Source organism: Propithecus coquereli, unplaced genomic scaffold (assembly GCF_000956105.1).
Source record: "Propithecus coquereli isolate 6110/MARCELLA unplaced genomic scaffold, Pcoq_1.0 Scaffold16, whole genome shotgun sequence".
In the NCBI taxonomy this organism is placed as follows: domain Eukaryota; kingdom Metazoa; phylum Chordata; class Mammalia; order Primates; family Indriidae; genus Propithecus; species Propithecus coquereli.
The window spans coordinates 666199-687275 of NW_012140524.1; the positions used below are offsets into that span (position 1 = coordinate 666199).

Sequence of the window (21077 nt, forward strand, 5' to 3'; positions counted from 1 at the left end):
TGTGTGTGTGTGTGTGTGTGTGTGTGTGTGTGTGTGTGTGTATATCTAGCCATATAGGTATAGATACAGATATCTTTTCATTATCCTGCGGGTATGGGAGAGTTTAATGCCACTGTGTAACATTGTCATCAAAATGATCTACCACAATGATTTTGTATGTGTGTGTATGTGTACAGCCACAACTCCTTCAGGAGACACCTACCAAGGCAAATGCAGGTTTCCAGTGTTGACTTTAGCATGGGCACAGAGCCTGTTTTACAACGAGGAGAAACAACAACCAGCATTGGGAGAATAAAACCAGAGCTCTACAAACAGAAATCGGTTGACTCCGAGGGCAACAAAAAAGAGGACGTCAAAACCTGTGGGAAACTTAATTTTACCCTCCAGTATGATTATGAAAATGAACTTCTAGTTGTCAAAATTATCAAAGCCTTAGATCTCCCTGCTAAAGACTTCACAGGAACTTCTGACCCTTATGTGAAGATGTATCTTCTTCCAGATAGGAAAAAGAAATTCCAGACCCGTGTGCACAGAAAGACCTTAAATCCTCTATTTGATGAAACTTTTCAGTTTCCTGTAGTGTACGACCAACTATGCAACCGAAAGCTACATTTCAGTGTGTATGATTTTGACAGATTTTCTAGACATGACATGATTGGGGAAGTGATTCTTGATAATTTGTTTGAAGTCTCTGATCTCTCCAGGGAAGCCGCAGTATGGAAAGATATTCATTGTGCTACCACAGTAAGTAATAATTCCACCAATATATTGTTTTTTATTTGACCTACAGTGATATATAAGACCAATTATTACCCAGATTATTGGAATAAATTTTACAGTCATGGAGTTTATGTCCCAGGATCTTGCAAAGGTAGGATTTAACTACATAATAATAATAATTCGGGGGCCTAACACTGTGTAGGTAACTTTGGTGATTGTGTAAATAAAAACTAGCTCTTGTAAGTTACCAAAAAGAGTAGGCCTTGTCTCCTGTGAAATATTTATCTGTGACTTATCCCCTATACTCAATTTCCTCATAGTTAATATTGACTTTCGTTCCTTAAGATGATTTTGTTTCTCAAATTTAAAATGTACTTTGATGCTAGTTGCAAAAGTCCTTAATTTGATCTGTAACAGTCCATTACTTTAGAAGCTTTCGTGGAATACACACAATTACAGTGTATGAAATGCTGAATGATCAAGAAGTGATTATTTACATTAGAACTTTTATTTTTCATTATAAAATGCTTTTTCTGATCATAAAATATTACTTTAGTATTGAAAATTCAGAAAACACAGTACAAACACATAGCATAAAATTAAAATAATCTACAATGGTACCAATTTGGTATAATATTTTAGCATATTGTTTTCCATTTTTTTGCTATGCATGTTTTTAAATAATTAAGATCATACTAAGTTTAAAATTTTTCACACTGATTTTTTTCATGCTATATTTGTTTTAGTGCATGAAATTTAGATATATGATCCATTTACCTCACTATTTTCTTATCATTAAATGTTTAAATTAGGCATAAATTTTTTTACACTAAAAATTGGTGTGTTCTTTTTTGTCCAAAATCTACTTTTTTATTCAAGACTATTTGTCCAAGATAGAATTATAGAAGTGGAATTAGAGAACTGATCTCTTAAGTTAGATTTCTAAATTGTTTTGGCTTCTTAGTTTTTAAATGGAGCATTTAATTTTTACCATCAGGTTGTCTTTATGTATTACCATCTTTTGCTTGAGTATTATCAAAAATTTTAAGCTTAGAATGTTTAAGTTTTGAATAGAGACAGGGGATTATTTAAAAAAATAAGAAAACTATTTTTTTACTCAAAATAGCTCCTTTTGTATTTTTTCATTATCAGTGTTTTACTAATTATTATACAATCAATATTTGGGGTGATTATATTTTCATTATAAATTGTGTTTTTTTAATTTCAGAATATTACAGGGGTACAAATGTTTAGATTACATATGTGGATTATGTTGCATCATCACAACATTTTCAGCTGTTGAATTTTTATTTCATGGTCTCCATTGTGATATCTATTAGGATATCTATTAGGGAACAAAGAAGGAATTATGACACTGGATATATTTCAGGGGCACATTGGGGATCTTTTGATTTCACATGATTTTCACTATATTGCTGATATTTCTACAGGGAAATATGGTTAAGAGTGATATTTGTTATTTTTAAAAATATGACACCTTTCAGAATTCTACAAATACAGCTAGTAATTAATTGTGAGCTTATTTCTTTTGATTCCTCAATCTTACTACTTTTTTTATTCATTCAACAAATATTTACTGAGTACATTCTTTGTGCTTGGCATGCTCAAGTACCAGGCTTGCAACAAACATATTACCATTAAAAAATTATGTTGAAGCATATTCTGTTCATATATTCAGGCTTAGAGGTAAATAATCTGCAAATAGTCTAAAAATTAGTATAATTTTCTAGGAGAGTGGCAGTGAATTGTTTTTTACATTCTTAAGTTTTTGTATTCCAAACTGGTCCTTAGAAAAAGAGTAGGAATTCCTTGGGGAAACTTTAGTTTTTGACTGTTAATAATACATACTCACTTTTTGGTAAATATTAATAAATACTCAAATTTATTTTCAACCTTCCCATATGCCTAGTGTATTAATTTCTTATTTCTGCTGTAAAAATTACCACAAATTTAGTGTCTTAATATAAACATTTTATAGTTCAGTTACAAGTCCAATGTGGGTCTTACTAAACTAAATAAAATCAAGGTGTTGGCAGGGCTGCACTCCTTTCTAGAGGTTCTTGGGAGATCCATTTTCTTGTCTTTTCCAAATTCCAGAGGCCACAGGAATTGTTGGCTTAGATTGAACCCACGTGGGTAATCTAGGAAAATCTCCCCATCTCAAAGTCCATAATCTTAATCATGTCTCTGAAGTCCCTTTCACCCTGTAAGTAACATATTTACAGATTCTAGGAATTAGGACACGGCCATCTTTGGGGGTACCTTTATTCTGCCTGCCACACCTGTAGATATTTTCATTTCAGTATTCTGAATATAAAAAGAAGAAGGGTGAAAATAAAATTTATCATTAAATTATTTTAGTAAAAAGACATTTTTCTTTAACTGGAACATCAAGCCACACAGTGTTCAAGATGTTGCTTGTGGAATTTTTTTTTGTTGAAAACATAGTAATGAAACCTAAATGTCTAGACTATTTGGCCAAAGTTAATATTATGATTAGTGTAGTATTTAATTAAAATTTCTGTTCAACTTTTGAAAAATCATTAAGCAATTTTATATTGACTTATTAGTAAAAATGAAAAAAAACAGATGTGGGTTGAAATTTGCTTAAGAAACTTTTCCTCTTCACACGTCTGTAATTTTAAATAGTTTATACAGAAATTATAGAGTTTTCCAAAAAGAAGGAGAAAAAAAATAAATGAAAAGAAATGTAATATATGCTCTCACTCGTCCAAGTCCTACTGAAATCTACAAAGATGATCCAATTATGCAGACATGGATATAAAAGAGTTTATGTAAAAAATAATATAAATATTTGAATTAAAAGATTAGCTATCATTAGGTTAAGAGATAGTAGTATTCCATGGTGTGTATATTAAAAAAAATGTTAATAGAGAGTGATGACAAATATAAATATTCTTATAAATCTTACAATTTTACAATTATAAGAATTCTTATAATTAAGGTTTTTATTTGAAATAATCATTTATGAGATTTTACAGAGTGCTTTTATATAACTGCAAATCTACAACTAAATTTAGTACAAAATTTACTGGGAAAAAAGAGCATTTTGCTATCAGTTTGAAAAGAAATAGTTCATGTATCTTTAATTTTTAATGATTCTTTTTAGTATCATTAAGTCTTGTTTTATTATCATATTGATGGAAATGTTATGGCTCGCTTTTTCCTTCTTCAAGCTAATTATATAATTATGTCTTATAATTACTGAAAATAGGACTTTATGAAAATCAGAGTAGCTACTTTTTGTGATTGTTGTTTCTAATTGTTTTAAGTGTCTGATTCCTACAAATTTTCATCATAGAGTCTCTGTCACATTTTTTCCATATGTCAAAGGCCTATCCAAGGCCCCATCCAAAAAATCTTCCCAGGATAGTTCATCGCATGAAATCGATTTTTTTTCTACAGCATTTGATTCAAATAACTTCAATTCGATTACATAAATATTTACTGAGAACTTGCTATGTACAAAGTTTATATTTAGTTCTAAACTGGAAAAAAAGACTAGTAAAATACAAGTTTTAGTCAAAGACTTTAGTCTAACAGAAAAGACAAGTAACAAAGAAAATATCTGCCAGAGTGTAAATTACTATATAATTTTTTCTTGGTAACCTCCACAAATGTCACACATGCACGCACACGCTTTTTGGTACAGATTATATCCCATATGAAAATAATATTTGAGATCCCTTTTGGATGATGGTAGAATTCTGAAAAGAGAAGTTGGGTGTTTCTTGAAAACAGCATGAGGAAAAGGAAATAAATCAAGACTGTAGCATGTTTTCAGGGGGGAAAAAAGTAGAGAGTGAATATGGAATGAAGAAGAGACTAAAAAAACCTCAAACCAGAATGTTATGCTTAAACTACAATCAGGAAGACCTTTAGTACAATGGGGATTTACGTTTATTTTGTGTTTTATCACAAGAGTGAAATTTCTGGAGCTATCATCTCATATGACAACTCGTTGGGTACAAGCGGATAGGAGTGGGGGCACTGTGAGATATAGGGGCCAGGTAGGAACCCAACACAACAGTCTGGATGAGATGAAAGAAGCCTGATTGAGACTGGTAGCAATGAGAATGGAAAGGAGCTACTATATGCTAAGGGAGCATCGGCTGTTGCACTTATTTAAACATTCTGCAAGTATTTGCCATATGTCTGCCATTTGCCTCTGAGCTTCTGGAAGACAGAAATCATCTTGCATCCTTCACAGCATATATGAGTGTTTAATACCTGTTGAATAAATAACTTAGCAAATTTTTATATAAGGTCAAGTGTAGAATTATGTAAGTACAAATCTACTACTACCAGAGGAAAAAACAATGTGATGATGTACCCCATTGATTACAAATCAATAAGTATATGCTTAGTTATATTTTGTTAACATTAGCTACTTTCTATAGAAAAAAATTTTTTTAATCTTTTTTAAATCTTCAAGGTATGGCACCCATTCATATGTAAAATAAACCAGGAAAATTTTAAATTATTGAGAAAAATCTCATCAAGTTGAAGCAAAAGTCAAATATTTTGCCTTCATAATTTCATGACTAATAAATTATCTATATATGAGAAGGATTAATATTTTTCAAGAATTAGCAATTTTTCTTTTTGAAATTAGAGATTGAATGACAAAGGAAGCAATAAAGGTGAGTCTTTATTCTGTGCAGAAAATTAGTTTTCACTTTAGGGATGATTCCACTATGTATCACAAATATGGCAAGCCAACCACCTCTGGCACTAACATACAAATACCTCCAATGTAGGAAAAAAATCACATTGAAAACCAGTGTGTACCCTATGCTGCTATTTCAGAAATGTAAAGGAGAAATACACACCCATATTCAGTTATATATGCAAAACAAGTCTAGTAAAGACACACAAGACCTTAATAATAGTAGTTTCCTATTGGCAAAAGTGGTAGAAACTGGATGAAAGAATATAGAAAGGGAATGATTTGCAGCATATTGCTTTAGGTATATTTTATTTTAAGACCATTGTGCATACTATTTTTTCTTTTTTTTTTTTCACAGTAGACATTGCAGGCCTAGATTGTGCATAGTATTAGTCACATGTTTAGTTAACTTTTTTCAAAAAGTCAGTCACTGCAAATACTGATATGTTTTGAATGTTTATATATAGTTTTCCCATGCATTCTCAAAAAGCCATTGAAAGTATACGTAGATGAGGAAAAGATTTCCTTGTCTCAAAAAGAACCAACTTCATTTTGCATATTTATTTATTCACTTATCTATTCAATGAATGGTTTTCAGCACCATGTTCACCAACTTAAAAAATTCCCACAAGTAAAGATGTTGTGTGTGCCTACCACATTGACCTGGGTTACAGCGATAAAATGTTTGAATCTATTGTCTTCTAACCAAGTATCTGTCATGACAAATACAAAGGAACTGCTGTGTTCATTGTATCAGCCATTCAGAGTACTGAATGCACCTGCTGAGCTTCAGTAAGTTTCAAGTAACTAACTTCATTACACATTACTAAAATTTTTTAAAATGTTTAAAAATTTTTTAAATTTGCTTTCTTATTTCTAGATATATATTTTTAATTCTACCCCCAATCATCCTGGATCAATTATAGGATCACAATAATATTATATTTTTTCCCTTGGCTATCAATGCATTCTCTTCTAATATTTAACTCTGCAATGTTATGTCAGCTAATAACATTTTATAGAGTGGCAAAATTCCAGTCTCATTATAAGGAAAAGAGGTGCAGTAGGGACTGGACCTTTCTGGTCAGGGACTATCTCTGTCACTAGGTCTCCCAGGGAGTAGCAGTCAGTCTTGTAGCCATAGGCCTTCAGGTTGGGAGGATGAGCCCACATCTGCTCCTCTCCGAACACCCTAGTTTTCTGTTTTATCTCTGCAGTACACCTGCCCCAGAGTGTAACAGATTACACATCTGCTAATGGGCTGCCAATAATTATTCATTAATTCAAATGTTGCAAGTAAATTCCATGAACCTGTATATAAGGTCTTTTAGTCATTTTGCAAGAATTGATGGAAAGCATCTATATTGCAATATAAAATTAAATTTAAATTAAGTTTGAAATAATAAAGTCTTAGCTGGGCATGGTGTTGTGCGCCTGTAGTCCCAGATACTCAGGAGGCTGAGGCGAGAGGATCACTTGAGTCCAGGAGTTCAAGACCAGCCCGGGCAACATAGTAAGACCCCATCTCTATAAATAAATAAATAAAGTCTATCGTAGACTATCGCAAAACTATGAGAGTTCTCAAAGCATGATTCTTCTTGGCCTTAGCACCTGCCCAGCTTAGCCTGTTAAAAAGAATATTTAATATTCAAGAAATCACCATAGCTTATTATATTATTTTTTAAGTTAGATCACATCTATGCACATTTAGAGAACAAGATTTCACTGTCTGACCAGTCTGACCACCTGTGCATTTCATGGGAAAGATTGCTGGTAGGTGGCTATAAAAGAGTCCACAATAATGATTATATTAGTCTTTTATTAGCAGTTTACACAGCAGCTTCTGGAAACAGTCATTACAGAGTTCTGTTTACAAAATGAAAAACCAAAGTTAATGCGAATCTGAAACTTAAATTTGTGCCACCAATTTTAAACTTAATTCAACATTGTTGCTATACTTTTTAGATAAACATAGAATTGTGGGGTAAGCACAGTATTATCTTTTGATTCATTGAAAGGGTGTCATTCAAAAATGGGAAGCTAAAGTGGCCACTTAAAGAATGGCTACCAACCATATTTTAGTCATAATATTTGGGGTTGTTTAAAAAGGAAAATGATGGGATTTTTTGCTTAAATTCATTGCATCTACACAATTTCCAATTTAAATTCCTAGACTATTCTACTTTTGAAGATTATAATTGCCATCTGGCTTCCCCACCATCCTTGGGACTTTCTCTCCCTCTGTAGCTACAGTTAAAGGCAGTATAGCCTAATCAGTAAAGCACTTAAGCCTCCAGAAGAAACCCACACGGCTTTGCATTCCTGCTATGTCACTTATCCGTATATGGCTTGGAGCAGATTACCAAATCTCTCTAAGTCTTAATTATGTTATTTGTAAAAGGGGGATTATGAAAGGGGAAACCATCATTTGTTGTGAGGACTCAAGGTAAGTCATTAGCAGAGTCAGGCATATTCTTTTCACTAGGGAAGAGCATGTTAATAACTAATAATTAGCTTAAGTTTAATCCAGGAAAGTGTAAGAGGTGCTAGATCACTGTCATTTCTTATGATTGAGTAATATTCCATTGTGAACATTAACTAATCAACACATAAATGCACATATCAGAACAACATCTATTGGATGCTGGGGAAGGGGGAGGGCGGTGGGAGGAGGGGGGAAGAGGGAGGAGGGGAGGGGTATTTGTATACACAAGGAGTGCAATGCGCACTACCCGAAGGATGGACATATTTGAAACACGGACTTCGGTGTGGGGGGGAACCAAGGGCAACACACGTAACCTAAACATATGTACACCCATAATATGCTGAAATAAAAAAATAAAAAAAAAAAACTAATAATTAAACTGATTAAATGCTAGGGAGAAATAAAACGACTTTAAGTAAACATCTTTAGAACCACACTAAATTCCTAAAACTTGCAGCAGACCCAACTATTGTTAGAACATCACAAGGCCAAAATGCTTCTCTTTATTTTTTACAACCTTCAAGCATTAAAATATACCAAGACACAAATGATACAATTAAATTATACCTCAAATATAGATTTTTTACTAATGCATCTAAGAGAGAAAAATTATCTAGAAATTTCCTGAAATAACATTGACTTCAATGTAAAAGCTCAGTATATGCTAGCTGCCAACAAGTGTTAGCAGTAGTATCAGCAGGATATATGTTGTGGTAGGTTTTTGGATGTTATTGATGTAGCTAACATATTAAATGTGTTAAATATATTAAATAGAAATAAGACCTTGGTACTAAAAATGATTGTATCCTCTTATTATGGTAAGGGATAATTTTAGGTGTTATATTTTTCTATTCAGGTGGGAAAGTTTTGATTCAGCGATCATTTAAATCTTTTTAGTCACTGTATGCTGTGATTCAGTGAGTAGACACAATTGCTTCTTTTTATGATGTGTACATTTACCAAGCCATCTAGCCTGTCCCTCATCTCCTACCTGGAGATGATCTCCCAATTATTTTTTTGCATCCACTAAGGATTTTGGCATTTTACTCAGTTTCTCTCCTGTCCCATCCAGGTATCACCCTCCTGAGCGCCCTACCTGTTCCAAGGCCTCTCCTTCCTGTTCCCTTCTGATTTCCCACTACATGTATTCTTGGTGATCTGGCCCATTTCTAACTTTCTTCACTCATTTTCGTGGCTCTTCTATATGATTGCTCAGCGTTGGTTTCACCTCACTCAAAGCGATAGCTTTGGCATGGCTGCCAGCTTCTCATTGACTGATGCCGCTGCCCAAAGTGTGTGTTCTCCCTCTTTCTCCCTGGCAAAGCCTCAGTCATCTTTTGATTCCACTCATGCTCAGACTCTCTTCCTGGGGGAAGCCAGACGTGGCTTTCTTCCCTTTCCACTGGGCACTTCCTCCTCTTTGTTACCTCACCAACCTGCTTCGTATGAAACCTCAGGAGCTGAAGATGGTGGTTGTCTCCATCTGTTCCTTTAGGTTCACTCTCCACTATTCTCCACCCTGTGTGGTGCCTCAGGAAGCCGGCTTGTTTGGTTCTCGGGCTCTCTGCCTTCTGGAAAGATATGTTACGGCGGGAGAATGAGGCAGGGATGTGTCTTTTCTGATCATTGCTCTCTTCCCCTGTGAGAACTCCTCAGGCTGGCTATGTCCTTCCCCTGAGGGTACAGTTCCTCTCCTAGAAGCCTTTTCTTCTTACCACTTTCCTTCTGAATCCAGGTGACTGTTCCCTTTCGCTCTTTCAGTCCTAGCGGTCATTATAGCCTCCGCTGTTACCAGCTGCAGGGCACAGCACTAATCTCTGTGGTTTCCTACTTCTCGCTCCCTCACATCTGTGAATAGTCCCTTCATGAAGCCCTCTGGAATTACTTTAATTCGTGTGTGCCATCTGTTTCCTGCTGCATCCCTAAAGAAAGAAAATGATTTCTAATTACAAACAGGTTAATTTCCTCTAACATTTCTAGACCATGCTGTGTATCTGAGGGGCTCTATGTGTTCATTACCTTAGGAGAAATCAAATTAGTCCTTTAAAGGCTTGATGATAATACAAGTCCTTCAACCACAGAAAATGAGAAAGAGCCCTGACCATTGCTAAAACTCTTTATTCTTGTTACACAGAGAACTTCAAATGATCTCCCTAAATGTGGAATTCCACATTTCATTGCAGTTGAAAAAGTCAGAATTTCTGCCTCCTAAAATCAAGATTTCAGACAGGGACAACACATCATTCATTTAGAATAGTCTGGTCTCAAAATTAGAATAGTCTAGAAAAATAATTCTCTATTTATGTTCATTTTATAGATTCCAAAACATTTTTATGTTCCCAGTTTCTTACTTTAAAAATTTTAAGTAGAAATACTTACAAAATGCTATAGATATCCATGCTTTTTAAGTAGAATATACTAAATATAAATTAACCTTTTCTTAATAGTTGTGATCTTTACAACCATTAATTATATAAATTTAAAAAACAATTTTATTTTGTTCACTAATCTCTTACATTTCACGATTTCATCTCTATTATACATATATGTGCTTCCTGCATTACCTACTGTTCCAATTTGTTGCTTTTAGGTTGAATCACAGATACCAAAGTTGGTAGAATTGTATATAAATAAAATCAGTATTTTAAATAATGACCAGAGAGCTTTTTCTTGGTAAAGTACATAAAACTTGTAGTAAGTGGTCAAAAGTCTTTCATATTACCTTACTGGGTATGTTCTGGGCTAGATTTTGAGAAGTCTTATATTTAGATCATATGATCATTATTTACAATTGGTAGAGGGTTCAAATTTAATCCTTTCATTTTATGGTTTAGAAAATTGAAGCCCAAGGTTGTTAAAAAATATATCATTTCAATTCACAAAGCTGATTAGTAGAACAGCCAAAACTAGATTTTAAATCTTTGACTCTTAGGTCAATTGTTTGCCCTAAATTATGTTTCAGTTTTATCAGACTCAGAATATATTAAATACTAAAGAGAAAAGAAACAATTTTTCTTTTAAAACATGGAAGTTTAACTTTTGGCTTACAGAACTGAAATCTCTAAATACTAATATAGTTTGAATTAAAGAAATTTGCAATAGTAACACTGGAGACAAAAATATATTTACGTGGCATTTAAAACTTATAATCGTGTCAAATCTATCTTGTAAAACTGTGATTGAAATGGATAGAGAACCAAGCAATGCCTGTCCTTGCCTTATTTAAAAAAAAATCGGAGTCAATGTTATTTCAGGAAATTTCTAGGCAATTATTCTTTCTTAGATGCAATGAGTAAAAATCTGTATTAGGGTATAATTTAATTGTGTCTGGGTATATTTTAATTTGTGTCTTGATATATTTTAATGCTTGAAAGTTGTAGGAAATAAAAAGAAACACTTTAGCCTTAAGATGATCTAGCAACACACCTGGATCTGTTGCAAGTTTTAGGAATTTAGTGTGGTTCTAAAGATACTGTTTAGTTAAAGTTGTTCTATTTCTCCTTTGCATGTAACCTGCTTAATTATTATTTATTAACGTGCTTTTATATAGTGAAAAGAATATTCAGTTCCTTTTTAAATGCAAATGTTCAAAAGAATTTTCCTCCTCCTCTAACAGTTTGCACTTAACTGTTTCCTATAAATCAGGTATCTGATTTTATAATTTCTAAACATTTTTTTCAAAGACATACAATATTTCATCTGCTACCTTTGAAATCTAAGACCATGTAAACAATCTGAAGTTTGTTTTTATGGCTATTAAAATTTTAGGCACGATTTCTATTTGGGAAAGCCACAGACTGAAGCAGAAAAAGTACAGGAATTAAAGTGAGTGTACTTTCCTTAGAATCCTGGTATTGGTACCTTTTAGCTATATCACTTTGAATAAGTTGCTTAACATTTCTGAACTTGTTTCCTCATTCACAAAAAGAGGTTTATAGTATCAACCCCACAGCAATATTTTGAAAGTAAAATGAGATAATATATGTGAAATGCTTATGAAATTTAAAGTTTCTAACTGCCAGTTATCTCCAATACGCTATAATCTTGCACACAAAGGAGACACCTTCTTAGTATCTGCTCAAGTACTGATTTCCCAGTTCCTTCCATGTCCTAAAGTTCTTCCTCTAATATTTAGATTTCTTAAATATATTACCCTTATATTTTTTAAATGCATGAGAGATACTTATGTTTTAACTCTTTTCCTAAATCTGGAAATGGAATAAAATATGGCAATATTATAAAAGGCTGTGCCATGACCTATGTTGCCTTAAGTCCTATAAATTTAATTCACTAAACAAGAGACATTCTGACTGGATACATATTTTATTCATGTTTTTCGAGTGCTTTTAGATTTTAAAATACTCCAAGCATAACCACACACCCTATAGTAAGTAAAGGGAGATGGGCACCTATCAAATCTCAGACTACAGAAGAGCTTAGATATCTGCATGCAGAAAATTATGCCCAAATGGGCCATTATCCTACTAATTAGACTGCTAATATTCTAATTTATAATCTACTTACATAGAGAGGAGCAAGGATTTTATATCCATCAACTCAGCAAACTTTTATTTAGGCGTCCTGTTTACCAGACACTCTACTGGGTATCTTAGGACATAAAATGTCCCTGTTCTATCAGGCCTACCTTCTAGAAAAGGGAAACAGGAAATAGTGAAGGAAATACCCAGCATGTACCACGAAGGCATGTGCTACATGAAACATAAGGCAGGGTAAGAGCCAGGAAATGGCAGTGAGGCAGGGCCACCCTAGGTAGGGTGCTGAGATAAGAACCCTCCCATGAGAATGATGGGGGATAGATAGCTGGGGATTAGGTCATCTAGAGCCTTCAAGACATAGAAAGAGCTTTGGGTTTTATTCTGAGTAATAAGTGAGGCCATTGATGGTTTTTGTTCAAAAGTGAGCCATGCTCTCACTTAGAATCAATAAGATCTCTGGCTAGTATGTGGAGAATAAACTTAGAGAGGCAGGAGTGAAACCATAAGATCAATTTAAGACAGATTCTAAGATAGTGAAGGAAAGTTCATCCAGTCTAAATGTCTACATACAGCAGTACTTAGAGGAATTCCTTTAATTAATTAAGAATTTTGTATTTAAAAGCATCCATCAAAAGAGAGTTGTATATAGTTTATTACACAAGTTTCTATGTCCCTATCTGTAAATGATAATTGAGTTTTGAAAATAAGTCTCCAATTTATTTCACCAAGAAGCTTATGATCTCTCTTAGCCAGTATGATGAAGAGTTATCAAATTTATACCCTCTGTTTGTGTGCCAAGTTGCTCTTGTCTCCATATCTATGTTGGGCTATTCCCTCTTTGCTTCAGCATCCCTGTTACACGGGTAGTTATGAGGCTGGATTTGTTAAATCAAGGAAAGATTGTTTTAAGGCCTCGGCTCTGTCTCTGTAACCTGAGAACTTCATGGCTCTTGGCAGTTAAAGTCTATGGCTGTGTTGAATAGGATAAGTGCTAAACTATTTTGGCAGACAGTTATTTCTCTCTTGGATAGGAGCAGAAAATGGATCTCCCATTGAGCAGAAACATGGATGCTCTTAAACAGTACCCCTGGCAATAGCAGCTCTGGGTTGTTACCGTTAATCACCCAGTGCCCAGTGGGGTTTGTAATTATCCAGTCTCTAACACTGCCATGTTCTCTGCCCTGACTTCAGCCAAGTTTCACCTGGACTTTGTGCCATGGCCAAGCACAATGCTTAACATTATGTGCTTAATACAAATGCATTCTTTCCATTATGCAGAAATATAAGGAGGTCCTGCTAAGGGGCACTTGGTGAGCATTTTCTTTGTCTTCTAATGGAAAAGAATCAATAATGAAAATGTGATGTAAAAATCCAGCGATCTCACTAGATTTTCTCATGGAGGCCTCCTTTTCCTATTCCTGCCCCCACTCCTCTGGAACACAATGAAATCCAATTTCATCAGAATCACTGAGAGAAGGAGGAAAGACAGGGAGGAAGTGCTGTGTGAAAACTGTGGTTCTTCGAAAGAAAGGGGGGAAGTGGGTTAGTAACTGAAGGATGGTTATAATGTTAATTACATTTCCTAATTGTACTCTATCAAACAGCTTCTTCTTCCTTCCTGTTTGCCATCTAGAGACACTAGATGCCTTGTGCTGCCTGGTTGGGGCAGATGGCCAGATGTGCAAAGAAAAAAAGCAATGTGTAGACCTTAGGGATATATTTGATTCTGAAATTTCAATGTACTATAGAATCATAGCAAACATAATCCCAGATCATACAAGACTAGAGAGATCTATAGAGAAATAAGATTCAATAAAGCTATTAATAATAGATGAGTATTCTCTAACTGTAGCTCCCAAAACCTTACATGTATCTTTAAATGACTCAAAATTGTTGTGACTATTAGTTTATCACATTCTCAGGGTCATCATATGTGGACAAGCCCTTGCCCAATTCTAGGGGGGAGGGTTACTCACAAAGACAACAACACACACAAAAACTTGTTCTCTGGTTGCTGGGTAGTCTTCAGTCCTTCAAACAGTAGATGTCTGTGCTGCAACTGAAGTCATGACCTGGAATGATGGTTTTATGATTTATTTATTTAATTATTCATTCAATAAACTTTTTATTGAGCATCAACCTCATGCCAATCATTGACCCCAGAAAATTGTCATGAACAGGAAAAAAAAGTGTATTCATTTTGAGCATCTATGTTTCAGGCTGCAAACTGGCCCATGGCATATATTATCTTTGTATATTACCCCTTCTAAATCTAACAGCAACCCCTCCAGGTAATTGTTATGGATCTCATTCTGCAGGGAAAATCAGAGGTGATCTGATTAAGTGGTCCTAAGGAGGCCCATTTAGAATAAGGCCACTGTGTTGCCATTTAAATCAAAACTAGAGCCCAGTGCTTTCTGTTTGATCTTCTGGTCATGATTGGACACCCCACACCTCCTTCACAGTCTCTTTATATGCTGCAACCTCTGTTTTAAATTCCCTTTACCTTTGCTCATTCTTCAAGGTTCACATTAATTTCCACCCACCTCTGAAGACCTCCTAGATTCTCATGGGAAGAATCAGGTATCTTTCATCACTATTCCTATAATCAAAACCCAAGAATCCTTCTAAAAAGCACTTATACTACTGGAGACCTATGTCATCATTCCAGTTTGACCTCTCACTTATTGAGTGATGTTCATCAAGATTAAGTAACTTGTCCAAAATCTCATATAAACCCTAGCAAGAGAAAAATTTTGTCTTGGTCATCAGTATTCCCCCAATGACTAGATTGTTAGGGGCCACATGTGTCACATTGAGGAGTTTTGACTTTATATTGTAAGCCCTGTGTGCCCAACACATACCAGAGTATCCCCTTGAGAACTGTAGCAGAGCCAGAGAATAATATAAATGACATTGCACATCTGTTATCCTGTATGGTCTTTCCTCACAAATCCCCAATTAGATCAACCCTGATACTCTCTGTTGAGGGAGGAAGTGCTGTGGATCCTTCCTGGAAATTTAAATAATAGCTGTTTTTTTATGATCACTTGTTCTTGACCTTGGAATTGAGCAATTAGCACCAATTAATCCTCTGTGGTCTTTTCAATGAGGCTCACTAGGCACTATAGCAAACAAGATCTGAAACAGCCTGTCCAGACATTCCTGAACATGCCCGAACTGTATGTGCTATTGAGCCCTCATTTTTGTAACCAGTACTTAAAATTACAAAATTTTAGAGCTGGAAAATAAATTAGCTCATTTCTTTGAACACCCTCATACCAAGGAAACTGAGGTCAAGTGAGGTTAAGTAGAGTGTTCGAGGTTAAATTCCATGATTTTCTCAGGTGAATGAGAGGCATGGATCAAGGAGAAATAAAAATTTTACAGTACTCTGAATCTGGTAGACCCACTCTGGGTCTGCATTTCACTGCAGCTTCATGTTGTGGGCAGGTTGATGAAGGACTAGTAACTTGATGAAGAAGCTCATTTGATCTAGTAACGCATCTTGCTTTTAACAGTGTGAAAAAACCATCTGTTTTCTTACCACCAAGGAAACGTGGAAGATAGGCCACATTTAGGGTGCTAAGTGAATGTGAGGGCTGCTGTCACCGCAGCAACCAATTGTATGTTTAAATTTTTTTTTCAATAAGTCTTAATGATGCTTACATCCCAGTATATCACTGAATTCAAACCTTTCTTTAGCCAACACCTTCCCACAAATATTTTACTTCAATAGCCTTTCTCTCTTCTGTCTTTTTTATCCTGATCTAGTCTACTCAAGGTAAAGAAGTGTTTTTCAAATATTATTTTCATTAATATCATTATTAATTTTTGAATGTCTGTTTATACCAGGCACCTTACATGCTTGACCCCTGCCTTGCAAGGTGGATATTATTATCCCCATTTTACTTGCTATTAAACTCAAGCTTAGGGAGGTCAGGCATTTTAGCCATATGCTTGGGAACTAGTACATGGAAGATTTAGAATTTTAACTCTAGTTTCTCTGACCCGGGAACTTGTATCCTTTCTACTCTGACAAACTCCCACTTTTTCATGTCACCAACACCTTTGGATCTCTTCTGCCCACTGAAGTCATCAAACGGCTACATCAAGCCTGAAACTCCTCTAACATGTCACCAAGCTCCATTTTTCTCAGCACATACTGTCTATTCTTATTTCTAAGTATTTATCATAGTACTAACATACAATATCATTCCTCTTTTTCCCTGTGAAATATCACCTTCATAATTCTTTAAACCTTATGTAATGATAATTTCCCTCCAGGAATGAGTCCCTTGGTTCTAGTTACAGAGCCTTTAATCTATCTCTTCTCCATCTCTTACACTCAATCACTACAGCTTGATTTTACTGTTCAATTAGTCCCAAAATAGGATGTGCAATGCAAATATTTGCTTATCAATTTATTCTTTCAGTGAATTTTATTTTTATTTTGGAGAAAAAATGTGTGGAAAAAAATTTTATAAGTGTGACTTTATCTTTGAGGTTGACTATGGCCAATCATCAGAAAATGATCTTTATCTACCCAGCTCTGTTTTGGTGGAGCCAGGATGAGGAAATCAAATATACACCTGCTGACCCAGTCTTACTGTTAGCCCATATTCATAAGCCCATTTTTCAAGTAGGGACTCAAAAGATTACCATGGTGAGTGTTCAGCCCTATAAATTAGTGTATGAGAATGGAGTAAAGATCTTCTCACCTGAAAGGAACTTTATGGAACACTATATCCTAGACTTTATAGTAGGCTTTTAAATGGTTATTGGCCCAAAGATACAAGAGTTTTCAAAGGTTAATATGGAAAATTAATTTTTATATAAAATTATAGAAAATGGGATTACACATAAGTAAAATTTTTACAAACTCAAAGCCTTCTTCATGTTAAGATGAAATTATCACTTTAAACATTTTAAGCATTTTGGATAAAAATAATCTTGAAAAATAGTGTATACTTACCTACCTTCTTAAAAAGAACTTATAAGATATATTTCCTTATCTTGATGACTCCAGTAATTATTATGACTGCAAGTCATAATTGTGCTAAAATTTTGTCTAAAGCAATTTTGTCTAAAACAATAGTAAAGGGGTGTTGAATAAGAAATGATGTATGGCCAGGCATGGTGGCTCATGCCTGTAATCCTAGCACTCTGGGAGGCGAAGGAGGGAGGTCAGGAGTTCGAGACCAGCCTGAGAAAGAGCGAGACCCATCTCTACTAAAAACATAGAAAGAAATTAGCTGGACAAATAAAATATATATAGAAAAAATTAGCCAGGCATGGTAGCTCATGTCTGTAGTCCCAGCTACTTGAGAGGCTGAGGCAGAAGGATTGCCTGAGCCCAGGAGTTTGAGGTTGCTGTGAGCTAGGCTAATGCCACAGCACTCTAGCCCAGGCAACAAAGTGAGACTCTGTCTCAAAAAAAAAGAAATGATGTAGTCTTTCTACATAAAAGAACTTTAGTGTATAATTATATGTATGCTGTACGTTCAGAGAACTTTCAACTTGTTTCCTGGTCTTGGCTGGGCACCACAGAGTTTGGACTATTTGGGCTGAATATAACCTTATAAACCACAATAGTATGAGACAGGCTGAGAAGAGGTGGCAATTAAAACTTTACCTGCTCACTGACGCTGGACTATCAGTACCGAGACAGATTTAGTGGAGGGTATTGATAACTGGCATACACGATAGCTCAGAGCACTGTTGCCAAAATCTAAAGTTCTGCATTACATATGTTATGAGACCTTTTTTAAGGTCATGCCATTTACCTTCATTAAGTTCATTTTCTCATGATTATCTCTTAGATCACTTCAAGATTTAAAAAGTCTAATAATATTGGTATTTACCTTAGAGAGTATTCTACCCTTTGCACTATGTAGGTAGGTTGTTCTTCACTTTCACACTTCCTGAAAGAAAAAATGAGGCTAATGGAGACTTAAACTTTTGTGCAGTTGTGTATGAATACCTTACATCAATTTTTACCACCCAGTTCAAAAGAAGTAGAAAAATTACTTTCACAGATTATTTAATGTGTAAAAGTAAAACCATATCAGTCAAACGTGAAAATATATTTTGTTAATCCCAGACTGTATACTTTATTCTGTTTTCATGTGGTGCATTTCCTGTTCAGTTCTATTATTTCATGCCTGAAATCGTGTCTCCTATTTCTCTCCTGGCTTCTCCATCACCACACCTACCATGTTTCTTGGTGGAACTTGGTATCATGCTCTACATTCATAGAGAGATCTCTTAATTTGATGAGCTGGCAACAAAATATGCAACACTTATTGATAGTAACTGAAAGGAGAAATACCCAATGAGGGAAAGGGGGTTGGCTGTCAGAAAATTTCAGCCCATAGACTGAGCCCAAAGAAATACATGGAAAAAGAAACAAAAAGAGAATTGTGATAAAAATGGCATTTGGACTTGTTTTTTTATCCCTTTATAGCCTACTCTCTTCCTTCTCAACTGAGATCTTCAAGGGCAGAATCATGCCATGTTCATTTTGGTGTCCACAACACCTACCACTGCACCTAGCAAATAATGCTCAATAATTGTTAGATGGTGAAAAGAGATGAACCTCTTCCTACCACTGTGTGAATGATCAGCCAAATAAATTAGTGTGTTTGAGAATGAAGTAAAGATCTTCTACTTGAATTTGTGGTGTGTTTAATTCTGGGAGAAATAAGTTGCTGACTATGCACCCAGGTTCACAGAACTAGGTTCTTAAAAATTCTTCATGATGAACTATTAACATCTGTTGGGCTTACTCTTGCAGCTCAGGTTCTGAATTATGTAATTCTTGTTTCTTTATTTGTGGTCTAGGAATAGTAGAGCCTAGTAATTCAGAGCAACGGCTCTTTGTCCATTGTCCACATTCATTTTCACTTTTCCATGATCTCTGCAGTCAAACACAGCATATAAATCTATGTCAGCATACTATGGACAGTTCTGCTTTATGAATGAAACAAAACAGGTCATGTTTGATACAGATTAGTTAAATAATTTATTCATTCCTTCAAAATCTATGTACTAACAACCAGCTGTACACCAGGCACTTCTGTAGGATGTAAAAAAATAAGAGAGCCAAGAACCCTGCTCTCCTGGACGTTATGAACGGGAGTCAGGGAAACAAAGAAAAATGAATTTAAAGGATGATATCAGACAATGATAAGTGCTCTGAAAAAACAGTGAAAGATCTGAGAATGGGGAGGGTGTAGGATAGGAAGGGATAACTACCTTAAAATGAATGATGTGATGGGGAAGGCCTCACTGAAGAGATGCTGAGATGCTGTTTGAGCTGAGTCCTGCGTGGTGAGAAGTCAGCCATGTGAAGATATAAGAGAAAAAGGTACTAGTCAAAGGGAAAAGAACACACAAAGGCTTCAAAGTAGGAAAAAACTTCATGTGTTTGAATAACAAAAAAGGGGGGGTGTCTTTCTGAAGGGGGAGGTGCCTGCATCAGAGCTGGGGAGGAGAGGCTAAAGATAAAGTGAGAGATAAAGGTAGGGCCCAAATGACCTTGGGCCTTATGTATATGACCTTCTAATGTATTGTCCACATTTAAACAAAGACATATTTAAATGTGGAAGGAGATACTCTTAATAATTACACCAGGACAACAGATATAAACCAGGAATTTTAACTATAAGTAAAAGTATTTTAACTATAAGTCTTGGAGTTACTCCACTTACATGCCAGGGTAAGGAGCTTGAATTTTATGCCAATACAGTTGTGAACCCTTAGTTTTAAGCAGAAGGCTGATATAGTTTGATTTGCATTTCATAATGATCACTTTGACTGCTGCGTGTGAAGATTTAACTTCTGGAATGAGAGATCAGTTTCAGAGGCTAGTGAAGTAATCCTGGCAAGAGGTGATGGTGGCCTATATAGCAGTAGTAGAACTGAAGCAAAGTCACTGATTGAGGATCTATTTTATAGACAGTCACAGTCAAGACTTGCCCATGGTTTGGACATAGGGGTGAGGGAAAAAGATAAAAGTGACTCCTAGGTTTTTGGCTTCAGCCTTTTGGTGGATTGGGATGCCATTTGCTGATTGTGGAAGCACGGACAGAGGATTCAGTTTTGGAAAATGATGGGGAATGGGTGGAATCAGTGGTCTAGTTTGAAATGTGTTAAGTTTGAGATTCTTGGTGTAAACACTGTGGAGATATCAAATAAGCAGCTGGTATATACTCTTCTTACTGCATTCAGAACTGCTTTTTTGCAATGTTATCTGTATACTCAATAAAACAATTTAAAATGATATTCCAATATTCTATTAAAGTGATTTTTCACTCAACATCTTCCATTATATTTTTTTCCACTATTTCATGTTTGAAATTGCCTTTCTAGGAAAGTATAGACCTGGGTGAAATCATGTTTTCCCTTTGTTATTTGCCAACGGCTGGACGTATGACATTAACAGTTATCAAGTGCAGAAATCTGAAGGCGATGGATATTACTGGTTCATCAGGTAAGTACACAATTGGCCAGAAAAATCAAGGGCACATTCCCAAATAAAATATTCCGTGTATGTAAAATTATATATGGCTATTGAATTATTTGTCCGTAGTGGGGTGCTATAAAAAGAAAAAAAGAGATTGCACATTAAAATGTTCCAAATCACCTCTTTTATTTACATTAT

General features: G+C 35.1%; 1 protein-coding gene across 1 annotated transcript in view; it reads left to right on the forward strand.

Moving 5' to 3' along the window:
- SYT10 (synaptotagmin X) overlaps nt 1–21077 on the forward strand; it is a 56011-nt gene that overhangs the window by 25410 nt on the left and 9524 nt on the right. The window contains exons 3-4 of the mRNA XM_012641005.1: nt 177–744; nt 20786–20906. Coding sequence (XP_012496459.1) covers nt 177–744; nt 20786–20906 — 689 coding nt within the window. The remainder of the gene's footprint in view (nt 1–176; nt 745–20785; nt 20907–21077) is intronic.